This window comes from Sminthopsis crassicaudata, chromosome 2 (genome assembly GCF_048593235.1).
Source record: "Sminthopsis crassicaudata isolate SCR6 chromosome 2, ASM4859323v1, whole genome shotgun sequence".
Taxonomy (NCBI): domain Eukaryota; kingdom Metazoa; phylum Chordata; class Mammalia; order Dasyuromorphia; family Dasyuridae; genus Sminthopsis; species Sminthopsis crassicaudata.
This window is the reverse complement of record NC_133618.1, coordinates 449539175-449562978: the sequence shown is the minus strand read 5'-3', so window position 1 is coordinate 449562978 and position 23804 is coordinate 449539175. Positions and strand designations below refer to the sequence as shown.

Genomic DNA, 23804 nt, shown 5'->3' with positions numbered 1-23804 from the left:
TACTATCCTGGCTTTATTGCTGCTTTTCACACACTGCACCTCCCATGTCCCTGCTTTCTCAATGTCTGTTCTCCATGTCTGGAACATGAACTTCCCTCTACACTTTTGCTTCCTAATTTCCCTGGCTTTCTTCAAGACTCACTCAAAGCCAACTTTCTGCTGCAGGCAACTTTTCCTTGTTTTCCCTTTCCTTCCTACGCTGCTGCTGCAGTCGTCTCTATAAACCCATTTACCCCATATGTCTCATTCTGTACAATTATCTGCATGTTGTTTCACCATTAGAATGTGAGCTACTTGCAGGAATTGATTGTGTTTTTATACTTCTTTGTATTCCTTAGCACATTGCCTGACACATAGTAAATGCTTGATAAATGCTTGATGACTAAGTGCTATGAGAGACAGCTGGGTGGTACAATGGACATAATGCTGGATCTTAAGTCAGGAAGATCTGAGTTCAAATCCAGACTCAAATACTTATTAGCTATGTGATCCTGGCAAGTTATTTAACCTCTTTCTGCCTCAGTTTCCTCATCAGCATCTACCTCCAGGGACTGGCATAGGGACTAAGTGAGATGTTTGTAGAGAGCCTTGGCAAAGCATACAAGTTATTATTAACAGAAAAAACGCTATATTTGAAGTCAAAGGATCTGGGATTTAATTCCTACACTGTTACTTAGGACCTATGTGATCATGGGCAAATCTTTTTCTTTCTGTCATCCTTGGTTTCTTCATCTGAAAAATGAGATAAGTAGACTCAATCCTCTTTAATGTTTTTTGTTGCTGTTTTTGTCATGTCTGACTCTGCAACTCCATTTGGGGTTTTCTTGGCAGAGATACTGGTATGGTTTGCCATTTCCTACCCCAGATCATTTTACAGATGAGGAAACTAAGGCAAACAGGATGAAATGACTTACCTGTGCCTGAGGCCAGATTTGAACTCAGGAAGATAAGTTTTCTGGATTCCAAGCCTAATACTTTATTCACTGTGCTACCTACTTGTACTTTAAGGTTCTCCAAAATCTATGAACCTATGACTCCTTTTTAGCATCACAGCTTTTCATATATATAAAGATGATAATTATAACCTTATTTTACGGATGAGGAAAATGAGTAAGTTCCAGAGAGATACAATGACTTCTTCCTCCTCCTCATCAGATAGAAAGTAACTATTGGAGCCATTACTAGAACTCAAGTGTCTGATATCAGATCCCATTCCCCTTCCACCACTCAGTGAATCGGAGAGCAGAGAAGGGACTCCCATATAGATTGTATATGAGTTCATATACTACTTGCTCAAAATCACACTGGGAGGACACACAAAACTACACAGGAAAATGCAGGCTTCCTGTCTTACAGGTCCATAATTTTCTCTCACTCCTCCCCCTATCTCTATCCCTCAAACAGGTAGCCTCAGAATGAGAGCAGGAGGGCCCTGAATAATCATGGAACAAAGCTGAATACACTTGTTTCAGGCAAACACTAAGGGTCTAGGGTTTTATGAGCCTTCTCTATTCTGAGCCCACAGACACTGTGGCTACTTTATGAGAAGTTCAGAATGTGCTGGAGGAGGAGGGATGTGGTTTGGTTTTCTTATCTGGAGGTAAATCCATTGGCCAGGATCCAAATTTTATATACATACATACATATATATATATATATATGGGGTTCACATGAGATGGATCTCCCATTATGTCATATCCTGGATCTGGAATTTATTTGTGTCAAAACCTAAAACATTTCTTTAATGAATTCCAGGGACATAAGTGATGAGTAGAAGGGAAATAAGGAGCTTTGTAGTTTACTTGTACAGCATCCTTTCCTAATTTCAAGGGAGAAAAAATGAAAGTTTACAAAGTTTTTGCTCAAGAAAGAATTACACCTGGGATCAAAGGTCTTTTGACTTGCTACCTGTATGATCTTAGGCAAATTTGTAAACTGAGAAAGGTAGATTAGAGGATTTCTACAATCCCTTCCAGCTCTGAATCCTATGGTCCTAAGAAGTAAATACATTCCCTATAAATAGTGAGTTGGTACAATTGATAAAGCATTGGGCTTGGAATCTGAAAGACTTACTCTCCCATCTTTGGATCTGTCCTCAGATACTTATTAGTTGTGTGACCCTGGGCATATTATTTAACCCTGTTTGTCTAGGTTTCCTTATCTGTAAAACGAACTGGAGAAGAAAATGGCAAACCAAAACAGTATCTTTGCCAAGAGAACCCCAAATGGGGTCATGATGAGCTGGACATGACTGAAACAACAGAACAAATGGATTCTACAAATGTGTGCCTTTTCCTCTCCTCTTCCTAAGGTCTCAGGGATAGTAAGTCACTGAGGAAGAATTGACAAGATATCCCCCAGGTGGAAATGGTGTAGATTTGGACTTGTTATGAACCTCCAGGCACCCATAGCTTATGGCAGAGCTAGTCCTTGCCAAAATCAATAGTTGTGGGTTTGAGTCTCAGCTTTCTAATCCATTAGCTAGTGATTACCTTTCTGGGGCTTCAGTTTTCTCATATGTAAAATGAAAGGGTTTGATCATTAAGAATCCTTTCATCTCTAACTTCCTATGTTCTAATATCCACATTCTTTTCAGCTCAAATAGTCTGTTCTAATGTTCCTTCCAGTTCTGACATTTGAAGGGCTTTTCTAGCTCTGACATTCTATGTTGAAAGGAACTTCTAACTTGTTGTCTCATTTTTGTTCTGAGGCATTGCAGTTCTGCTCTTTTATTAAATTATAAATGCAAAAAAAATAAAAACCAAAACAGTGTCCCTCTCCTTCTTTCTCCTTATTCTAATTATTCTTCCTATTCCAGATAACTTTCTAGTCTATGTCATGTCTTTTTATTCCTATCTTTGTATTAATTGAAAACCAAACAATCTGAGTCCAAATCTCCACCTCTGACACTTAATGCCTATATAAGCTCTGGTATCCATTTAATCCTTATGAGCCTGAGTTTCTTCTTCTATAGAAATAAATAAATGAATGAAAAAGAAAGGAAGAAATATAAAGGATCAATATAATTATTTTATCAGTTGATATCTAAGATGTTAGGTGACAACTGAGAAAATTATTATGGTTATATACTTAAGATGTTGCCCTGAGATGCCAACATGTCAAATGTGACAACCCTCTTTCCCTCAGCTGTCCCCCCATATGCAGTTTATTATGGGACTCTATCTGGAGGTCATGAAATATAAAGCTGGGATCAACTATTCAACACCCTCACTGTACAGCTGGAGAAACAGGAGACCAGGTACTTTGTCCAAGGTCATATAAGTAGTACATAGCAGAGCCTAGATTACCACTATGCCATACTACTTCTCCTCATCCCAGCCAAAAAGCAAAGCAAAACAAACAAACAAAAACCCTCTTCTAAACTAGGAGCAATACAGGTAAGAACAGTCAATAGACTGTTGTTTGGAAGCAAAAGGAAGACTCTACCCTTTTAGGTTGGTCTTGCCCCCACCAAATATCATAACAAACCACTGGACCCTGGAGATTAATTTACTCCTTCAAGTCAATACAAAAACTCGGCTCTGTTACACAGGTTACAGACTGATGAGTAGTCTTTGTGGATATTAGGCTACAGAACTCATGAGTATCTACAATGTGCCCTCCCTGTGCTGAGCCATACAAGGACCAAAACTATAGACAGGCTACCCCAAAATTATTTAACTCCATTTCTCCTGCCTCCAGTGTTGCTGGGAACTATCCTAAAAACCTATAAGCATAATGAGTAGAACACTAAATTTGGGGTTAGAGGATCTAGATTCGAATTGCAGCTCTGCTACCCATTCCCCATGTGAGCTTGGCCAAATTCCTTCCCTTTTATAGTTCTTACTTAGCTGGTCTGTAAAATGAGGAATCAAACGAAATCAGGGGTCCTCTTTTTTTATATCACAGACTCTTTTAGCATTCTGACCCCTTTTCAGAATGATCTTTTTAAAGAGAGCAAAATAAAACACACAGGTTTACAAAAAAAAAAAAATGCAGTTATATAAGAAACAAGTTCACCCAACTCAGGAAAAAGATCACTTAAGTGATCTCTAAAGCACATTCTGTGATCCTTCTTTCAGCTGGGACTTTGAGAGAAGGATCAGCCCTAATCTCATTTTTACATCTGGGAAAGAGGCATTAGGGTATATAAGAAAGAGTACTGGTACATCTGGATTCCTCATCCAGGATCTGGTATTTAGAGCGTATAATTCAATTTCCTCTTCTGTAAAATGAAGGTGTAGGATTAGATGGTTTTTGAGGTCCTTTTCAGCTCTAGATCCAAGAAACTGTGGCCTTGGTACCAGTACTCCACTCCTACTCCCCTACACCCCAGCAACTTTCCTTCAGTTTCCTATGAACTTTCTCTTTACCCTGCTCTGAGATCAACTTCATCAACCTCAGGGTGAGAGTGGGTGGTGAATGTGAGTTTCCCTTGCCAAGGGTCTTTGTTCCAGCAACCTGTTATCTGATTGGGAGTGGGGGTTGAGGAAGGTAGAAGAATTGGTATTATCAAGCCAAAGTAACTTTTTCATTACAGTTCAAAATAAAATGATAATATTATGAAAGATTTCAAAGTGATATGCAAGGTCAGAGGATGGAAAACTCATTTTCAAACATCCTAATTACTGAGGAAATAGGCTGAGGTGGGAAGTTGATTCCAATGACCTCGGTGAATTCTTTTCTTCTTGTAGAGAGAATTTCTTAATTCTTAGGTAAATGTTTTTAGTTTTCCTTTCTGATCTGATGATGAAAAGAAGTAAAAATAGAATTCATTCATTTAGAAAATATTTACTAAGCACTTTCTGTGTGCATGATCCTGAGCTAGACAGAGATAAAGATAACCAAGATGAAACCAGACACAATCCATAGTGTCAAAGAATTTAGTTCAGAAGGGAGAATGAGACATGAGCACAAATAGTGATAATACAAATTAGATAATAAGCATCCTTCACTGATGTACTTTTCTGAAGCCTCAGTGAGAGATAAAAGTGATACTGACTATTCCAGGAAAATGAAAGTTCTTCAAGGTCCTAGCTGTAAAGGCATAGAGGACAGACCCCTCACCCCCCTCGTCCATCTCCTCCCCCACTCATAAACTGTCACTGGTACTGCACCAGTACTTCTGGCCACACAAAGATTCACCTATTAAGTTGTAGAAGGATTATAGTCTGCTTTAGAGGAGGATGATCCACATGGATGAAGTGCTAGAAAAGATTCCAGGAAGAAGAGATTCCGTCCATCTTGAAGTAATGAGAAATGTCAGGGAGAGCTCCTTAGTGGGGCAGCATGTGTTCATTGCTTTGAAGATGAATCAGAAGCAATGCCAACCTTCACAATTTAGGGATTCATGAGAATTGGAGGGTGGGGAGGAAATGGCACGTGAACATACTAAATCATAGTTTAACGATGAAAGTGGCCAGAAATCATAGAATTCAATACCTTCATTTTTATAGATAAAGGAAACTAGAGAGTGATTACCCAGTGTAATTAATGTCAGAACCAAATTTGAAGCCCAAATTCTCCATCTCTGAATCCAGAGTTTTTCCAACTGAATTATTCCAAAATAATGTTAAATAAAAAATTGTACAAATTATGGTCCTTTTCTCCTCTAAATCTCATGACCTCAAAATAGAATCCCATAATAAAATGATATAAATTAGAATAGGTTAAGTGCTATTTGAAAGATATGAATAGAGCTTTGAAAGTTCTGAGTCAAAAGAAACTCATATTGTAGATGAGGAAGAGGCACTGAACTTGGAGGAGAACCTGAGCTTGAATCCTAGATATGATAGTAGCTAGCTCTATGACCTTAAGCATACTGAGCTTCCGGTTTCTTTCTTTGTAAAACAAAAGGGTCCTATTATTAAATTCAGCTGGTATTCTGCTGACTGCACAATGTAGCTGACCCTGGAAGTTATCCTGCAATTTGACAGAATAACTTATTCCATTTACCCCATTGAAAAAGCATTTTTGCAAGCTTTGAAGCGACTTCTAAAAATATCAGCTACTTATTTCCATGTCACCCTAAGGATTCTCCAGTTTTTATTCCTCCTCACAAAACCTGGGAGGCAGTTATGTTATGCTCATTTTACAGATGGGAAAACTGAGGGGCAAAACATGAACAAGACTTGACCTAGTTTCAGCCTTAGATAAACAGCTGATTAGTGATAGAGCCAGGCTGATTCAAGGTCTCATAATTCCTAGTCCACTCACCTTATGGCCCCAAGAGAGCAGCACTGACCTGGGAGCATCCACAATTCCTCTGACTTCAAATACATTGTTATAGGAGTAGACAAGACCAGTGCTCTGTTAGAGCACTTTTTAAAAGTCAGAAAATAAGAATGGACTGATTAATTGTTAACTTCTTGGAATAGCTCAAAGCCTTGAACTAAAAGTGGGAGGGGGGGAGAAACACTATTTCTAAATGGCGGGGAGGCTCGATTTTCATGTCTTCCGTGACCTGCCCATTGCATTTCGTCTTCCTGACAAGGGCATCCCTGAGGTTTGAGATTCAATTCTGGCAGGGAGGAGGAAGAGTCCTCAGGAAAGGTCAAGGGTCCCTTCCTTATTCCCGCCTCCAAATTTCACCCTTCCCCTAATCCTCAAACTAGAGGAGGGGTCCAGGACCAGCATCCCGTGGAGAGCAACTACGCTGTGCGGGAGAGTGGGGCCATTTCATTGAATCACAGGTCCACAACTGAGAGCTACTTTAGAGGCTGTTTAGTTCAACCCCTTCATTCTACAGATCGGGAAACTGAGGCTGAGAAAGATGAAGTCACTTGCCTAAGCTAGCACAGCGAACCACAGAGCCGGGATTCAGATGAAAATCCATGGGCCCCAGATGGCAGGGTTTTGCCCGACGGTGTGCTTCGGGGAGCGGCGAGGGGACGGAGATAGGGGTTGGTCTGAGACCACCTTCTGGGGTCTGACTGGGAAGTAGCAGGAGTAGGAGCTCCCACTGAGAGGTGAAGCGAGGAAGCTTTCCAGATTGGGAAACTTTCCTGGAAGCCCTCGGTCTCCTCCTGGCCTCGGCGAAGTGGGTGTGGTTTCTGCTCTGTCCCCCTCCCTCTCAGACTGGGGCTCTTACTCAGGCAACCTTCCGTCCCACCTCGGGCGGGGGAGAGGGGAGGGAAAGTTGGTGTCCGGCCAGCCCGCGGCGGGTATAAAAGTGCTCTCCCGGACAGCTATAGACAGCCGCTGGCCTCTTCTGCCCGCCGCTGCCGCCGCCGCCCGTGGCTGCGCTCGGAAGCGCGCGTCAGCTCCGTCCCAGACGAAACCCCGGGAAGCTCCGAAGAATCAAGAACATGGCCAGTGGTGAGTGTCCCTGGGTCCCGACAAAGGGTGTGAGCCACTGGGGAGCTGGACAGTTCCCGTTCTCCCGGCCACGGGGCTCACCCCGGCTTGTCCTGCCCCTGTCCCACTCCAGGACAGCAGCAGGCACGCAGGACCGAGTGGGGAGGACCAGATGAGCAGTGGGTGGCTGGCGATGTGCGACTCGGAGTTTTAAACTTTTCCTCCTATTCTGTGCAATAGAGAAAAAAGAATTTTAGTCTCTAACAGCTCTAAATCCTTTCTCATCCAGCTCTTACATTTTCCTACGGAGAACGTAATGGATATTTTTGGAGCTATTGTAAATGTTAGAGCAAATATTCCAAGGGAGTAAATATTCCAGCCCCAGAGCAGTGTTCTCAGGGTTAGAAGGTCAAACTGTAACAAGGCATAGAGCATTTTGCAAGATTTCAAGATTGCAGAAATACCAGCTACCACTACACACCAAGGATTCCCTAGTTCCCATTCCCGGCACAAAACCCGTTTGGCAGTTAAGTTATGCCCCTTTTGCAGAGGGGAAAACTGAGGTGCAATATCAGGGACATGACTTGTCCAAAGTCCCAGTCAATTGGTGACAGTCAGTCTAATCCATCTAAGGTCTCTTAATTCCTAGTCCACCATCATTTCCATTCATCTGTGATTCCAATTGACTAGAACAAGAGAATATAAGAGAAGCGGGGGAAAGTCCTATTCAGTGCCAGTAGACTGAGTTCCGACACTAGTTTTGCTACCAATTAACTGAATAATCCCAGGTAAGTCCTATCCCCTTCTCTGGGCATCATTTTCCTAGTTGGTAAAATAAGAAAAAATAATACATGTCCTGCTGCCTCTCAGGGCTGCTATAAAACTGAAGGGGGGAAAAGCATCACAGGTTACTCAGTTTTGACCAGAGGAACTTGAAAAGCCATTTAGAACACCCTTTCCCCCAAGAAAATGAGGTCCAGACCCCCCCAGGAAGGTTAGGAGAATTGCCCGGGATCACACAGGTAATGAGAGTGACAGAAGTGGGATGTGAAAGGCATTGTACAGGTAGAACCAATATCTTCTCACCACTTCCTATGCCTCCACTCTAGCTAGGCACATTCGCTAGGTCCCCTCTAGATACAAAAGATTCGATGCAACATACAATGGAAAGAGCCCTAGATTTGTGCTAAGAAAAACTGAATTCGATGCTACTTTTTCTACCTGGGTGACCCTGGGCAAGTCACTTCTCACTTAGGTCTCAGTTTCCTCATCCATAAAATTAGGGACATTGGGCTAGATGTGTTTTAAACTATGTTCCAGCTTTAAACACTAGGACATAATCATTTGAAGGCAAATGATACCATAGAGAGCTTTCAGTTATCCCCTCTGCCCAAGAGCCAACATCCCCCCTTATATCACTCCCAGTACTAACTTATTGCCAATCTGGGACTAAAATAGCCCTCTCCTGGGTATCGGTCATACACTCCAGTACTGCAGATGATCACGAGGTAAGAGCTGAGGACCCAAGACTTCCCCTGAACTTCAGTGCCTTCCTGTTAGTGACCTAGACAGAGCTGAACAGGCTGAGGGGGATTTCCAGCAACAAGTCTTTCAGATAGAAAGATGGAGCTGAGGAACATTCCGCTCACACTATACAGGGCTTTGGGAGAAAGGAATGCTGACTCAGACATGTAAATAGAAGATCATAAATTTATTTTACAGATAAGGAAACCAAGCCTCAGAGGGTACTTGAAATCAGAAAGAACAATATCAGCCCATGAATAAATAGTTTATATTTTTGCAATGACTTTTATGCCCCAAGACTTTTTGCATTATATATCAATTAATCAATAAATATATATTAAATATCAACTAGGTACCAAGCATTGTACTAAAAGCTAGGGATACAAAAGAGAGCAACAATCCTTACCCGTAGCTTACAATCTAATGGAGGAGACTGTTGTTCTATCTTTACAAGAACCCCATGAATAACATGGAGTGTTCATTATATCCATGAGGACACGCAGTACTAGAGACAGAAAATTCCTTATCCAAAGTAACATAGCAAGGTTGTGATCCAGGTGGGGCTGGAACCTAAGGTTCCTGTCTCCCATTGTCATCCAGTGGAGAGATCACAGTATTTGGAATTGGGGGTCTGAGTTCAATCTTCTATTATTTGCAGAGTTTTTAGACAAGTCCCTTAATTTCTTTGGGTCTCAATTTCCTCAGGTGTAAATGGAGGGATTGTAGTAGGTGATCTCTAAGATCCCTTTGAGCTCCAAATCAATGACCATCTCCAGACGAGGAGAAATGTGTATATTGCCTAGAGGCAGCTGGTGGCAGAATGCATCGAACACTGGGTCTGCAGTCAGGAAGACCCTGGTTCAAATCCAGCTTCAGACACTTATACTAGCTGTGTAATCTTGGGCAAACCATTTGCCTCAGTTTCCTCAACTACAAAATGGGTATAATAATAGCACCTACTTTTCAGAGTTGCTATGAGGATCAAAATGAAATATTTGTAAAAAGCCTCTGCACAATTCTGACATATAAATGCTTTCCCCCTCTTAATAATGTTAACATAGTAACTAATATAATTAATTGTTGAATATATCAATAATTGGGCTCCTTGAGAGTAGAGACCTCATTTGCTTTTCTTTATATTTTTGATCCTTAACACAGTGGCCAGCATATAGGAGGTACTTAACAAATAGCCTGCTAACTTGTTGGCATAGTGGGAAGAACACTAGAATGGAAGTGAGGAGACCTGAATTAATCCTACCTCTGACATTTGTTAGCTGAATTATCTTAGATTCAGAGTCTGTTTCCCCATTTGGTAGAATAATTGCATTTGCCTTATTTCTCTCATAGGGTCATTGTAAGAAAAGTATTTTGTATATAGAAAAGCTACATATAAATGTGAGTTGCACTAATGGCGACAGTAATTGGAAGACTTTACAGGTCATATGGACCAACTGTTTTCTTTTACATAAAAAGAACCAAAGACAAAGAGGATTTGCTGGAAGTCACACATCTTTTAATCAGCAAACATAGGATTCAAATTCAGACTCTCTGACTCAAAATTCAAGTAGTCTTTTTAGTCCTACTTAATGATAGGTTTTTAACAAGAAACTCCTTGAGTATGACCAAAGACCAACTGTTACTTCATTCCTTATCATATTCCTGCATGAACAACATATGTTGACATAAAGGAAATAAGACTCAGAAATAAGGCCTGCATGATAGTACAAGCCAACAGTGGAATTAAGATCAGAGCAAAGTTCCCTTAGCTTGCTGTTTCAAATTCTTTCTACTGTGTCCTTCAACCTCAGAGGTTTGATTCCATAACCCTCCAGAGTCAGAATCTTTCTCCTTATCCAAAAAAGATTTGGGCCCATTATCTGCCTCCCAGCTAAAGCAGCAATAAGTCTTTCATCAAGAGAGCCAAAAATAGCCCCTGGAGGCAGCCAGTCCCCAAACACCCTCACAAATAATTTTCTGGGAGAGAAACTCAACCGGGTGTGGTTTGGACTGCTTCAAACCCCTCTTTTCTGGTCCTCCCTAGACCACATAGCCAGGTTGCAATTAATTACCCACACAGGTGTGGTCTCAAAAATCTGGGAACACAGAATGACCTTCTTGGTCAGGAAAAGCTAGATCCATTCAGAGGATCAGCTATGTCTTCTCCCATTCTGGCTCTCTGCCCTAGCTGCAAAGTTTCTTGTGAATATGGTATTCATAATGAGGGCTCAGGACTCTCCAGCACTTTTTTGTTTATTTAATACTCTCTCTACAAAGCCCCAGGAGGTATCAGGAAGGGAAAGTTAAGGAAACTGTCATTTCTAGTAAGAAGTTTGGTATAGTGAGAAGAGGGACAGCTAACTGGTACAGCGGATAGAAAGTCAGGAAGATCTGAATTCAAATGAGGCAAACTTACTAGCTGTATAACCCTGGGCAAATCACTTTCCCCTGTTTGCCTCTGTTTCCTCATCTGTAAAATGAGCTAGAGGAGGAAATGTAAAGCCTTCCAATATCTTTGCCAAGAAAATTCCAAATGGTATCACAAAGAGTAGGATACAACTGATGTGACTAAACAACAAAAAAAGCTTCTTAACAATTAGAAATGGAATTGGCCTTTCTTAGGAAATAGTGAGCTCCCCATCATTGAAAGTCTTCAAGTGTACAATCCCTTGATGAGGATGTTACCGAAGACATTCTGAGTCAAAGAATTGGTTGAATTTCATGCCTTCTGATTTTTTCCCCCAGAGACTGAGATTTTGTGATTCTGTGACTTCCTCATAGCCCTCACAGTCTGTACCACCCAATTCAAGTACTTGGTTATGACTTGGCTTGTGCTATTTGCCAATTACTTCCTCTGAGTCTTATCCTCCTAGTTTTAATTGTGAGCACTCTTGGAGGCAGTAGTGCAGTGGATATACTAAGCCTGGAGTGAGAAAAAGCTGAGTTTAAATCTAGCTTCAAATGCTATATGACTCTGGACAAGTCACTTAGTCTCTGTCTGCCTCAGTTTCCCCAACTGTAAAATGGGGAATCCTACCTGCCTTGTTGTAAATATCAAAAGAGATATTTGTAAAGCACTCAGCACAATGCTTGCTATATATTAGGTGTTTAATAAATGCTTACTCCCCTCTTCCTTCTTTATGATCAAGGGACTTATCTGTTATTTTTTCTGTGGCAATTCCTAGCACAGGGGTCCTTCCTCAAACATACTTGGTTGTGATTGATGACTATGATACCTCCCATTTATATAATGTTTTAAGGTTTACAAAACACTTCTTTCATACAAAGTCCTGGGAGACAAGTAGGGCAACACTATTTGACAGATAGGGACACTAAAACCCCAAGAGCCTACTGGTTAGTTGATTGATAATAATACTAGAGCTTATATTTATAGGCTAAAAAAGTGCTATATCCACTTCTCTCCATTCCTAATTTAATTTTCACAATGCACGCTCTACTTAGTAAGTGCAATTTATCTCTGCTTTACTCTCCTGAAGAAACTTAGGTTCAGAAAGGAAGGAATATGACTTTTTTACCATCATCTAGCATGGTGGTATATCACTTCAAGAAAGAAGAGAGGTGAGAGAGAGAGAGGAGAGAAGAGAGAGAAAGAGAGGGAGGAGAGGGAGTGGAAGAGGGAGAGAGGGAAAAAATGGGAGGCAGAGACAGAAAAACATAGACAGCAAGAGACACAAAGAAAGAGAGACACAGAGACAGACAGAGAGACAGAGAGAGAGAGAGACAAAGACACAAAGGCAGAGACAGAGAAATAGGGAGACAAAGAGAGAGAGGCAGAGAAAGAGACAGAAACAGAGAGACAGAGATAGAGAGACAGACACAAAAAGAGACAGGCAGGAAAGACAGACAGACAGAAAGAAAAAAGAAAGAAAGAGGCAGAGACAGAGAGAAGCAGAGAGAGAGAGAGAGAGAGAGAGAGAGAGAGAGAGAGAGAGAGAGACAGAGAGACAGAGAGACAGAGAGACAGAGAGACAGAGAGACAGAGAGAGACAGAGACAGAGACATAGAGAGAGAGACAGAGACAGACAGAGACAGAGAGAGGAGAGAGGGAGGGAAGGAGGAGGGAGAGACGGAGGGAGAGAGAGAGAGAGAGAGAGAGAGAGAGAGAGAGAGAGAGAGAGAGAGAGAGAGAGAGAGAGAGAGAATGGAAAGAGCACTGAATCTAAAGACTAGAGATCTAAGTTCAAAGCTGGAGATCTAGGTTCTGACATTTGATTGTGACCCTGAGGAAGTCACTTAAGCTCGGTTTGCCTCAGTTTCCTCATCTGTAAAATATCACTTACCTTGTTGTGAAGCTCAAATGAGATCATTTTTTTGAAGAGCTTGGCACAGTGTCTGGCACATAATAAGTGCTATATAAATTTTGTTGTTATTGCTATTATTACTTCAGTATCTCTTAGAGTACTAGTTTGACCACCTGAGAAAAATGGAAATCATCATCCTTTTGCTACTTAACTGGCAGGACTATTGGGAGGAAGGTGCTCTGGGAACCTTATAGCACTAGAGAAATGTGGACTGTTATGATTGTGGTTTTTGTTATAAGTTCTACTCCTTGTCTCCACTGATGCACTGCTAACTTCTTATCCTTTTGTTACTTCTGCAGGATTGATAGTTGAAAAAAGTGACCTGGAGTTTGAGAAGAATGGCAAAAATCACTGGACTAGTAGCATGTGCCAGGATAAACTGGTGGTCAGACGAGGTCAGCCATTCAGCATTGCTTTATATTTCCAAGACAGGGGCTTTGAGGCTTCTGTAGACACACTGAACTTCATCGTAGAGACAGGTAAGTTCCACTCACTTAATTTTCTCCTCCTCTGGCCATCTTGGACAAGGTTCATCTTACCGCCATGTAGCTCAGAGCCAGTCTTGCCCAACATGAAGATGTGGCTAGAATGGATATTTGTTCCCTGGATCTTGTGGGGTAATGTCTACTTCCCACCCTTTAGCTGAGGACCATCAGTCCCAGGTGCTCTCCCCCATATTTGGCCTTTATGTTGTGGAGAGTTACTTTTGCCCTTTTGTTTGATCTTGCCTCTAACAATGCACAGGACAACCTCATGGATTAATGATGGTCGTCCACTATCTCCAGATGCAGGTGGAAGACTTCCTGCCCCCTATTTCCCACATCAGAAAAATCACCAAGCTCTACCCTACCTGCTCTTTCCTCCATATTTCTCTTTGGCAGCAAGTTAATCTGTCACAAAATAAACAGGGAGCCATCCAGGAAAGGGAAATGATAGAACAGCCTCTCTGAAACTAAACAAAAGACTAAGTTTGCTGAAAAAGGGTAGAAGAAAAAGTCTGCCTCTATGTGGTTTAGTTTCTAGTTCAATAGTAAGTTTCCTTGGATTGATTTCTGCCTAGAATTATGATTACTTGACCACTCTAAACCTTACTTTTTCCATACATAAAATAAGTGAATTGATTAGACCAGCTGTTCCCTAAACTCCTAGCCCTGAAATCCTATGTTTTAATGTTCCATACAACTCTAACATGATGTTCTTCATCATGTTCCCATGATGTTCCTCACAACTCTCACATTCTTTATTATAAGGTTCCTTCTAGTTCTACTAGTCTACTTCTCTGTTCTAGAATCTATTAATATGCTTAGCTGGTTGTTCACCTTGAAGAATATGAGGAAAAGGTTTGCAGGACAGTTGTGAGGTGGTCTGGACCACATCATAGAGTAGGGCCTGGCTCTTAGAGAGGCAACTTAGGATTTCTATTTCCCTTATTAAGCCTGAAAAGCTGACTCCTACAGTTACTGACCAGCCTTCTATCCTTGACATGGTAGCCTCCCAAGCACAAGACTGTTGAATATCTTAAACTCCTTCTAATTCTAGAGAAGGTACTGTCTAGAGATGTCCAATGGCCATATTCTAGCATCCTGAGAACATCTATCCCACTCCCACATTCTCCATCCTCCTTCTCCACTGCCAAAGAGTGAGCTCAGCATCTTTAGTTGGACCTAAGAATCAGTCTTTATTTTGTTTCTGCTATATACATTTAGCCATATTCCTTGTACCTAGCATGCATTCCCTTCTCATCTTCACTTATCAAAAATCATTTCCCTTTTAGATCCAGTTCAGGTGCTACTTGTCCACACTCCTTTATGTCCTCAAATTTTCTGAAGAGTATTTTGTCTGTGTCTCTATTCCACCCACCTTAATTCATACACAACTTATTTATATGCAAGGGTGAGAGGCACCTCCCCTGTACTAGAAGGGAAACCTTTATGTTGTTTTTTATCCTTCAATCCTAGTTTTGAGTATATGAATGGTCTTCCACAAAATACGTGATTAATCATTATTGATCCGAATTAAATTATGTGCCCCATTCTGGGATAACTTAACAAGGAAACAAAAATACTACAAAGATCTTGTCCCTGAGGGAGAGGAACAGGACACATGTTGAAAAGAAAGAATATATAATTAAGTACACAATTATGTCCTATAGAGAAGCAGCAGGGTTACAGGATTCAAACAACGAGAAGCTGACCATAGGCTGGAATGGTCATAGAAGGCTTCCTGACAGAAGTGCATTTTAATTAAGGTCCCAAAGGATCAAGATTTGCATAGTTGAAGCAAGAAAGTCATTTTGAAGCTAGAGAAGAAATACGGGTAAGAAATAGATGTGGGACTGGGGTTTAGGGAAGTGAGGTATCAAGGATTGTCTACAAGGAGAATTTGACTTGGGGAAGAGGAAAATAAGATTGAAAAGAGTAGGGAGGGGCCAGATCATGAGCCTTGACAGCCAGGCCAAGGATATCGCTAATTGAGGTTTTCTGCAAAATTTAACCTACTAGCCTCAGAAGCTGTACTCAGCTCCCAGGCTTATAATGCTGATGCTGCCCTGGGAACCATCACTGAGAGAAACAAGAAAGAGACAACCCAACGGGGTCTTTTCCCCATCTAATCAATATATCCATGGCTTCCATAGGGTTGTAGTGGGGTGAAAGATCCTTCTGATGGCCAAATTCATTTCTACATTTTATATAAAGGGAACAGCACCTCTCACTTTCAAGGGATGTATGACTGAGCTAGTCACTTAAACTCTTCAATGATCTCAGTTAAAAAAAAAAAAAAAAGGTTCTATGATCTTGGTTATAAAAGGGGAATAATAATAAGTGACACTTTAAAGTTTACCAGGCTTTTTACATACCTTATCTCCTTTGTCCTTTATGACAATCCACTGAGATAAGTGCTATTACTATCCTTGCTTTGCAAATGGAGAAAGAGAGGCTGAGTGTTAAATGATTTGCCTGGGATCATACATACAGCTAGTAAGAGTCTGAATCAGGATTTGAACTCATTTCTTCTGACTCCCATTGAAACTACCCCACAGGATAATGACACATAAAATGATTAATAAACTTTTAAGTGCTTTAAAAGTTAGCTATCATCATCATCATTATTATTAGAGAAGATAGCACATACACTAGTCCTTGAAGTAGGATTTCATCTAAGGGAGATGTTGGAGGGGATCAAGTATAAGGCCTAGTGACAACCTATGCAAATGCCAAGAGTGGAGGACTCAGGATAGAAACCCATTTGGATGGACCCTGAATAAAGAGTGTATGAAGGGGAATAATGTGACATAAAACTGGAAAGGTTGTAGAGTTAGGCTGTGCAGTGTTTTCAATGTCAGGCTTAGAAGTTCGTATTTTGTCTTATAAGCAATAGGGAGTCACTGAAAGTTTTTGAGCAGAAGAGGAATGGATTTTTTTTTCAAAGTTGCCTTCATATGGTCTTTTCTCTCATCTAGCCCAGACAACAATCCAAGGAAGGGAACAGGTCATGTGTTTTACAGATGAAGAAACTGGGATGCAACAAAGCTATAAGATTTGTTAGTCTCACATTGAGTTAGTGAGGTTTCCTGATTTTTTTACCATATCCCCATGTTCTTTCCTAGCCAAGGAACAACAAGACCTAAGTTGTACGATTCTCTGCTGAGAATTCTAGGTCTAGCATCCGTTTAAAACCAACAAACATTACTTTGTATAAGGCACTGTTTTTTTGGGATCAGCTTCAGCCATGTCCAGTTGGATTGGAGATGGTACCAGGGGTGATACAGGTCATCCTTTGTTCTTTAAGTTCCTTAAAACCAGTTCAGAGGCCAGGACTAATGCTCCATCACCTGGAGCCACGATCCTCCTTTCCTTTCCTTCTCCCTAGGCTATTTCTCAATTTCTCCTTTCCTATCCCCTCCTCTTCTTTTTCAGTTTGTTCCACAGATTGTCATAGACTGTGGAGAGAGCTCCATGGTTGAGGCTGGTTCCTTCTCATTCACCTCAGACAGCAGTGATTGATCTATATCTACATCATTGAGAAGCCCTATAGATTCACTTAATCTTTCAAATAAAACCCAGAAGCTTCTCTTCTTAGCAACTTTCCTGCTTTGCTTGCATATTCCCAAATCCCATTCCTGAAGAAACCTTTTTTTTTTTGTTTTGTTTTGTTTTGTTTTTTTTGTTATATTTTGAGTTCCAAGTTGTCTCTCTCCTCATCAATCCCAGCAATTCAAAAGTGAAGCAATCTTCTGACAGTGGGTACCACCCTCCTCTTCGAGGTGTTGGGGACAAATAATGAGAACATTGTGAAAATATTGTAGTTACACACACATACCAGAGAGCTCATAGAATACCCATGTTGCCCCAAGGTCAGTGTTCATTAGTTCTTTGGATCTAACCCAAAAATCTCTGGGCCCCCCATCAATATCTTCAAGAAACAGTCTTAATTGTATAAATGTGTGTACAGATATTGGATTTAATATATATTTTTTTAAACATGTTTAACATATATTGGATTACTTGCTATCTAGGGAGGGGGGGAGGGGAAGGGAAGGGAAAATTTGGAACACAAATTTATTTTGCAAGGATCAGTGTTGAAAAATTATCCATGCATATGTTTTGAAAATAAAAAGCTATAATAAAAAGCGGGGGGGGGGGAAGAAAAAAAATCAAACTAAAAAAGAAAAAGAAAAAGAAAGAAACAATCAGTTACTGGCAAACTAGAGTATATCTTAAGAGGGGTAATCAGTGTAGATGCATTGGTAGGAATGGGAAGCTGTAGCATATATTCATTTAAGGAACTGGGGATGTTTAGCCTAGAAAAGAGACTTAAAGATGTTTGTTCTCTTACTATATTTGAAAGCCTTTTCCATACTTGGCCCAAGAGAGCAGGACTAGAGACAACAAATGGATTGATTTAGTGTTAATATAAGGCAAAATATTCTAATAATTAGAACTTTCAAAAAGTGAAATGGACTATTTTGGAAGGCAATGAGCTAGCTCCCCATCACTTGAGGTTTTACTGCAATGGTTGGATAACTGGCTATTTATTAAGATCATTATAGAAAAGATTCTTATTTAGATAAGAGTTAGTCTAGATGTCTCTGGGGTTTGTTCCAGGTTAACATTTAGTGAATTTTTGTGAATTTTAAATAAGGAAGAGATAAGTATTCTGCATATGTTCCCTTAACCAGGTCTATGAATCTTGCTTCATGTGACTTAACAAAGATAAGAAAGCTAACTCCACATTCATTGGGATGTCTCAGGTCTCTCAGTTCTCATCCCAATCAAGCCTTTAACCTTTCTCATCCTCATTGATTGATTTTTCAAATGTTCTTTCCCTTTCCCTTTCATTATATTGATGAATACAGCAAAATTCCTGTATGTGGGGAAACTTCGGAGTCTGTAGGCCCCTTGCTACCCTGTTACCTAACAGTCAAAGAAGGGCAAAGTACATGCATGGGAATCTACCCATCAGCCACTGGACAAAGGTACAAATGTCCTTTGGCACAAATCAGGCTATGATACAAGAAGAAACGTGGCTTTATAATGTGATCAGAGAAGTGTATCTGGGCTTTCTGGAAAGACAAACATCCTATTCCTTTAACCACTTTTTTATCTAGGGCCACACAAAGTAAATAGTCATACTGTTACATCATGCCAGCAAAGAGAGACCAGTTCTCCGAAGCAAATATTGGGTAGTGAGTCTATCGGGCCCCTAGAGATTGAATGTCTCCCAACGTCCAGGTGTAGGTGAGGCTAGGAGATAACATAATACAGAATGTCAGAGCTGGGAAAGACCTTAGAATGTAGAATGTTAGAAATATAAATGACCCTAGAATATAGAACATAGAATATCAGAATTAGAAAGAGACCTTAGGATACAAGCTTTTTGAGATGGAAGTACTTTAGAACATAGAGCATGGAGTGTTAAAGCTGGGAGGGGCTTTAGGTCATTGAATGTTCGAATTGGAAGGATCCTGGGAAATTATCAGATGCCCAGTGCCCTTATTTTAGACATGTGTCCAGAAAGGGGAAAGGGAAAATGATTTCAATGTATATAGTACTTTACTTTTTTTTTTTTTTTTTAAAGTGCTTCCCCAACTTTGGTCCCATTTGGTCATCACAACATTCTCATGAAGGAGGCAGGAAAGAAATTCTTTTCTCTTGTTTTAGAGACATATCCAGGAAGGAGGAAGGGAAAATGATTTCATTGTAAACATACTTTTCCAATTTTGATCCCATTTGGTCATCACAAAACTCTCATGAAGGAGGCAAGGCAGAAATTCTATTTTCCATCTGAAAGACAAGGAAACGGGCCCTAGGAGATAACATCACAGAATATCATAGTTATGTCATAAGATCTGAAGCTAGAATTGACCTTAGAGTCATACCTTTAGAGCAGAGAGGGGAAACAGGGCAGCTGGCAGAATCAGGAGATTTAGGCTAGATTCAGCTGGGCAATTATCTAACCTGGGGCGATAATTTCTCCCCTGCAGGCCTCCATCCCTTCCATAAACTGAAGGGTCAGACTAAGCTCTGAGGCCCTTCCCAGGTGCTAACTAAGTTAGGCAGTGGGCCTGAGTGGGGAGGGCGAGGCTGGGAAGGAGTGAAGTCAGCCGAGTTAGTGACAAGGCCTCCTCAGTCAGAGAACTGAACCTCGTTCAGCACAGTTTCATCCGTCTCTTGGATGGACTCTCCTTCTTCCCAGCATCCCTGAGGCCGCTGGTCTAGGAGATAAGCCAATCCCCGCCCCCTGCCCACTCCCACTCTAATAAGGTTGTTCTAGAAACGAACCTGGGACAGAGGACAGAGTGTGTCAGCCTAGCTTGGGACCTTTCAGCGGGCGGCTCATTTCCAGCCCACACCACCCCTCTCTGCTCAGCCCTTTGAAAAAGGAAGAATTCACAACTGTTCCTCCTACCACTAAAGAGACAGAAAAGTGGATTTTTCCTATTTCCACCCCTAAGGACTTCTTAGGCCTTGAATGTCATACAGCCAGGTGACAATCATGATGGAAAGCACTGTCACCTTGAGACCTGAAATAAAAAATAAAAAAAATTAAATGGGGGACTTGTAGTAACAGGAAATTTTGGGTGTAGAATAGCACTTATTGGTGTTCTGGCTCAGAGGGGTGGCGAGAAAACTATATTTGGAAATATAGTCAATATAAAATTCAAGATAATCAATAAAAAGAAAATGTTTGTGATAGAACCGGACCTGGAACCTCCATTTTCCCCTTTGCACAGCACTCTTTCTTTCCTCTGCTACGAGGTCTCTGTTAGGGTGTAATTGTGAGTAGTGTACTGCCACGAGAGTGCGTGGGCCTTCCTGCTATCCCTCACATCCCTCCCCTGGGATCGCCAACTCCTGATAGGAATATCCTTTGACATCAATATACTGTCCTTGTCCAAGGCCAAGGTCTGACTCATGGTCAAGGGACAAGAACAGGCAGAAGTAGTCATGGAGAAGGCTTAATTGTTTGGTTGAAGTGAAACTTGTTTTTATTTAATTATTTAAAAAATCTTCCCAACTTTCCCTCCTGAGGAAAGCTCCCCAGTTAAAATTATGGGCACTTTCTATTTAAAGGAATTGTGCCACACTGAGCATCCTGTGCCCACTCTCTCTAGCCCCGCCCTGGTGGACCAATACCAAAAATAAACATGAACTAGCAGGAGTGATGCAGGCTTTCTCCGTGTCTTGTCAGGAAGCCAGGGGCCTGAGAGGAAGCAGCTGGCAAGAACTTTGTAGAGAGGCATTTTAGTGCACACTTAGAGAGGCACAGAGCCATGTTTTCTCTCTTTCACAACTCTCCCCAGGACTGACCCCATGGAGACCCAATATAGGAGATCAGAGTCCCATTCAAGAGAAATATACTTGCAAGACACAGACAGTAGGAGGCCACTGGGCCAGGAATATAGATACCTATTCAAGCTCCTCAAATGATTTACTGTGATCTAAGGTAAATCCCTTCTTCTCTCTGGTTCTCAGGTTCCTAATCTGCAGAATGAGAGGTTTGGCTTAGCCCTACATGATTCCTACATGAAAGGGATTTAGGGTCCCTTCCATCTTTTATTTTTAAAAAATCACACTTGCATGTTCCTTAAGATTTCAAAATCACTTTTCATACAACTCTGTGAGGTTAGTAGTACAGGTAGTTTTATGCCTATTTATGGAAAAGGAAATTGAGGTTCAGAAAAGTGAAGTAAGAACTCCTTAGATGTGAAAATAGGAAAAATCCACTTTACCTTCTCTTTAATCTCAGGAGGAACAGTTCTAAATTCTTCTCTTTTGAAAGAGCTAAGTGTAGAGGGTGGTATGCCATGAAAATGAACTGCCCACAGAGAGGTCTCAAGCTATGTTGACACACTCTGCTCTCCGTCTAGTTTTCCCATGCTTCTCTGTATTCCTCATATTCCTCATTATTCCATTTTATTCACACTCTACAATTTGTTTGACTGTTCCCCAATCAATAAGCATCTAATCTAGCTGGACTCTATACTTCTGGTACAATTAATAGCATGTGGGCATTCTCCCGAAGGTCACTTAGGTCAAAAGCTTGTCCAAGATGAGGACTTCCCTTCGTTATTTTCCCTTGTGCTTCCCAGGACTGGGTACACCGTTCTCAAGTGGGTATTGAACTCAGTCTCTGCCTAGATGTCTGTCCTGGGGTCTTTTCTCTTCTTTCTCTATCCTGTTCCACTTGATGATCTCCTCAGTTCCCATGGATTCAATTTCATCTCTATATCAATCATTTTCAGGTCTACTTATCCAGCCCTAACCTCTCCATTTGCCCTTCAGTCAATCTCACATCACCAACATTGCAGAAAATACCACTTGGATACCGAGTAGACATCTTAAATTCAACATGTCCCAAACTGACCTCATTATCTTCCTTTTAAACCTTCCATTATTCCAAATGTCCTTATTACTATGGAGGGTACCACCATCCTCCCAGTCTCACAGGTGTGCAATCTAGATATCATCCATCTCACTCTCTCACCCACCACCACCACCACCATCCATTCTACTCCATCCTCCATTCAACTGCCAAAGTGCATGTCGATAACCTCCAGTGGCTCCAGAATCATCTCCACAAGTAAATATAAAACCCTCTATTTGGTATCCAAAGCCTCTCATAACCTAGGACTCCCCTTCCCATCACCTTTCCAGTCTTCTTAACGTTTTCCTTTCCATGTAATCTTGGACCTAGTCTCACTGGGTTCCTTGCTGTTCCTCAAAAAAGATACTCCATCTCTCAACTCCATGAGAGTGCTTTCCTTCCTCATCTTGACCACTTGGCTTTCCTCAAGTCCATTTTATTTAATCCTCCCTCCTCTGTGGATTGTTAGAGATCAGTGGAAGAACTTTAACCACCTAAAGTAATCCTCTCATTTTGCAAACCGAGAAACTAGGGCCCAGAGAAAGGGAATGATTTGCTCAGGATCATATGGCCAGTTACAGGAATAGCCAGAACTAAACCTTCAACCTCAATTAGTTCAGGTTTGGAAAGGAAGGAAGGAGAAAAAAAGGACCAGACAATCTCGGAGGTCCCTTCCTACCTTCATAATCTATGTCCTGTGTTCTAAGGTCCTTCTAGCACTGATTTTCAGAGGTTTGTCCTTTGGGGTATTGAAGATTTTCAGGCTCCTAAAAACCCCTATTTTTTACATCGTGCTGCCAAAGGGAGAGGTAGCTCTTATCTCCTAACAACTTAATGACAAAATAATAATAACTGTCATTTATCTAAAGCTCTAAGTTTTACACAGAACTTTACATCCATTATCTCATTTGATCCTCCCAAAAACACTAAGGAAGGTGGACAAGGATTTGCAAACCCCAGATCTTTATAGGAAATGTAAATTCATATTTGCTGAAGTCAAATTCATCTACAGTGTATGAGTGAACAGATCAGTTCAAGGCCTTTCCTGGATTTGGCTGAAAGGGTGAAGGGAGGAAAAGGGAGCTTAGTAGATGAGGGGAGGAGACTTCCACCTGGCAGGAGACAAATTTTAGGTCATAAGGGTGGGGATGGGAAGTGGTGAGGAAAGAGGGAAAGGGAAGAGGAGGCAAAAGTTGAAAAGGGCTATGAGAGAGTAGGAAGCAATCCTTTGGAAGATGGACAGGAAAGCAAGGGACAGATTTATTAGGGAAAAATCAGAGTCACATGGAGGGCAATCTCAGCTTGACTTTGTGTGACGCTGCTCAGGCCTACTGGGGACAGAGAAGGTTCAGCCTCTTCCTTTTCCATTCGCCAGAGCCATGACTAGTAGTGGAGCTTGGAAGGGAGCCAGTTGTGAGGACTCTGAGAAACAAAGCAAGGATGTGTGGGGGTGGCACACCGACTACAGGATTCAAGACAAGGAGGAGCCTAGAAACGGGGAAGGACAACTGCTTGTCCAAAGCATACATTCGCAAGTAGAGGGTAATGGCCCACTTTGTTTGGGCAGTCTAAAGTTATATGATTATGGCTCCCTTTTCTGTGACACTTCAAGGCAGCAGTTCTCAAACTGCTCAAAAATAATTGTAAAGCCCTTAGCACATTCATGTGCAACTCTTGATGACCCCATTTGGGGTTCTTTGTCAAAGATCCTGGAGGGGTTTTTCCTTCCCTTCTCCAGCTCATTTTACAGATGAGGAAACTGAGGCAAACAGGGTTAAGTCACTTTGTTCAGGGTCA

General features: G+C 41.3%; 1 protein-coding gene across 2 annotated transcripts in view; it reads left to right on the top strand.

Moving 5' to 3' along the window:
• The window catches only part of TGM2 (transglutaminase 2), a 58785-nt gene that overhangs the window by 573 nt on the left and 34408 nt on the right, over positions 1-23804 (top strand). The window contains exons 2-3 of one of the 2 annotated variants that reach the window (XM_074292706.1): positions 7188-7317; positions 13439-13618. In XM_074292706.1, coding sequence (XP_074148807.1) covers positions 7308-7317; positions 13439-13618 — 190 coding nt within the window. In that variant the 5' untranslated portion in view covers positions 7188-7307. Of the gene's footprint in view, positions 1-7109; positions 7318-13438; positions 13619-23804 lie in introns of those variants that run through there. The other variant, XM_074292705.1, reaches the window with a different exon arrangement.